We start from the raw sequence: 1,906 nt of genomic DNA, 5'->3' as shown, positions 1-1,906 counted from the left end.
CTATAATCTCTATAATACCTGATATCTATAAAATCTATAATATTGATCTTTTTTTTTTATAGGTATAATATTGTGTTTTAATTGTAAGTTAAAGTTTTGGAGCAAAAACTTTATAGGCTTATAAAGTACAAGAATTTCATGAACGGCTATTATAAATTCAAATTCTTGCAAGATCTTTTTGCAGCCTATTCCTCTTATGTTAATAAAATAAACGAACATGCTGCTCATGCTTTAACTTATTTCCCAAATAATTCGTATTGCAATCATTTAAATACATATCCTTCCTGGACAAAAACACAAGTACTCACTTCCTTATTAAGTAGTCTCCATAAGATCCCGTTACATCTTTGAGATCCTCCGGTTTTATTTTATCCAGAATATTACGATGAATACTCACAGCTGCCCTACTTTCCTCCACGGGCATTATTTCACCATTAATAGTGGCAAATTCATACTTGATGGGATCGAGCAAACCTGTGTCTGAACTCAGCAAATCATGTTTGGAGGCAAGTTCAAACACCACGTTTCCAGATTCTCCATGGACCCATTCAGCGCCGAGATCCACCACATACTCACCTGGAAATATTGAAGTCTTACTCAGACGTCTCAGACTCCAAATTTTCTTAAATATCAAAAGTTAAAAAATTGCAAAACTATCTCGACATCAAAGACAACATGCAAAGCTAAACTGGATTCAAAGTCAATTAGGAAGATTATTATTTACCAAAGTTTGTGGTATTTATTCTGCCGCCAATTCTATCGTTGGCCTCTAGTATCACAAAGTCGCTCACTCCTCTCTTCAACAGCCTGGAGGCAGCCGCAATGCCAGATGCCCCAGCTCCAACAATCACAATTTTTGTCTCCTTCGGCATATCGCAAGCCCCCGACGATTGCGCTGAACCCAACAGATTTGCTGCACTGTTGAAGAAATGTCTCTGGGTATTGTCGGGAACAAACGTGAATAATGATCTTAAACGAACTTGAATTGGCTCAAGCAGATAACGCATCGGATTAGTCAAATCACTGGTTAAGAAAGATCAGTGTTATCTCAACCAGGAACAAAGCACACTGGTAATTCGCAATCTTCTCAGTTAGCTCCTATAAAATAAGACACGCGAAATTTTATCTATACAGATTGTTGTAAGAAAGTTAAGAAGATCAGTGTTATCTCAACCAGGAACAAAGCACACTGGTAATTCGCAATCTTCTCAGTTAGCTCCTATAAAATAAAACACGCGAAATTTTATCTCTACAGATTGTTGTAAGAAAGTTAAAAAGAGAAAAAGGAAATTCGAATAAATTATCTTGTTCCTTCTCATGTGTTTGTTTATATTTTTCCAATTTAACTCCGGCGTTTGGGCTTCGCGTAACCTTACCATCTATCACTTCGCACACACCTGATTAATTTTATTTAAGCGTCAAGCGTGTCGCAACGAATTTTTATTCAACACTTTGCGCTGGAACTGCGAGCGAATCGCGTCCTCGTTGAGGATGTCGATGTGTAAACCGCAAGGCAGGAGGAGCCTTCGCCAAAAACACCCTGGTTCGTCTTCCACGGAGGAACAAAAATATCAACGGGCGACCGAGAGCGAACGATGAATCATTTGAAGAACAATCCAGAATAATCTGCCAAACATCGGCATTCCCAACGATTGCCACAATTCGCTCGCATTCACACGTGTTCACAACGTGTTCACCACATCACGCGCGAACGGAGACCGTACCGACCGACCTGACCGTACCGACCGAACTGAAGGATGCTGAAACAGCTGAAAGGTCTGAAAGAAAAGAACAAAGAAAAGAGGAAAAAGGAAAGGGTTGAGAGACGCTCGTCTCGTACATGCGCAATAAAACGAGCGTTAGCAGACGCTATTGTGGATCACATGTGAGATATATGATGGATGTA

General features: G+C 39.6%; 1 protein-coding gene across 1 annotated transcript; it reads right to left on the bottom strand.

Moving 5' to 3' along the window:
• Nucleotides 1-22: 22 nt before the first annotated feature.
• On the bottom strand, nucleotides 23-1,726 carry LOC112465522 (polyamine oxidase 1-like). Its single transcript, XM_025033088.1, has 3 exons — nucleotides 1,398-1,726; nucleotides 725-918; nucleotides 23-576 (listed from the first exon to the last, which is right to left on the bottom strand). The coding sequence occupies exons 2-3, from the start codon at nucleotides 870-872 to the stop codon at nucleotides 305-307; spliced, it is 420 nt and encodes a 139-aa protein (XP_024888856.1). The 5' UTR covers nucleotides 873-918; nucleotides 1,398-1,726; the 3' UTR covers nucleotides 23-304.
• Between the last annotated feature and the right edge of the window lie 180 nt (nucleotides 1,727-1,906).

Source organism: Temnothorax curvispinosus, unplaced genomic scaffold (assembly GCF_003070985.1).
Source record: "Temnothorax curvispinosus isolate PA1 unplaced genomic scaffold, ASM307098v1 QBEX01015293.1, whole genome shotgun sequence".
In the NCBI taxonomy this organism is placed as follows: domain Eukaryota; kingdom Metazoa; phylum Arthropoda; class Insecta; order Hymenoptera; family Formicidae; genus Temnothorax; species Temnothorax curvispinosus.
The sequence above is the reverse complement of the archived record's forward strand: the minus strand, read 5'-3'. Positions and strand labels throughout refer to the sequence as shown.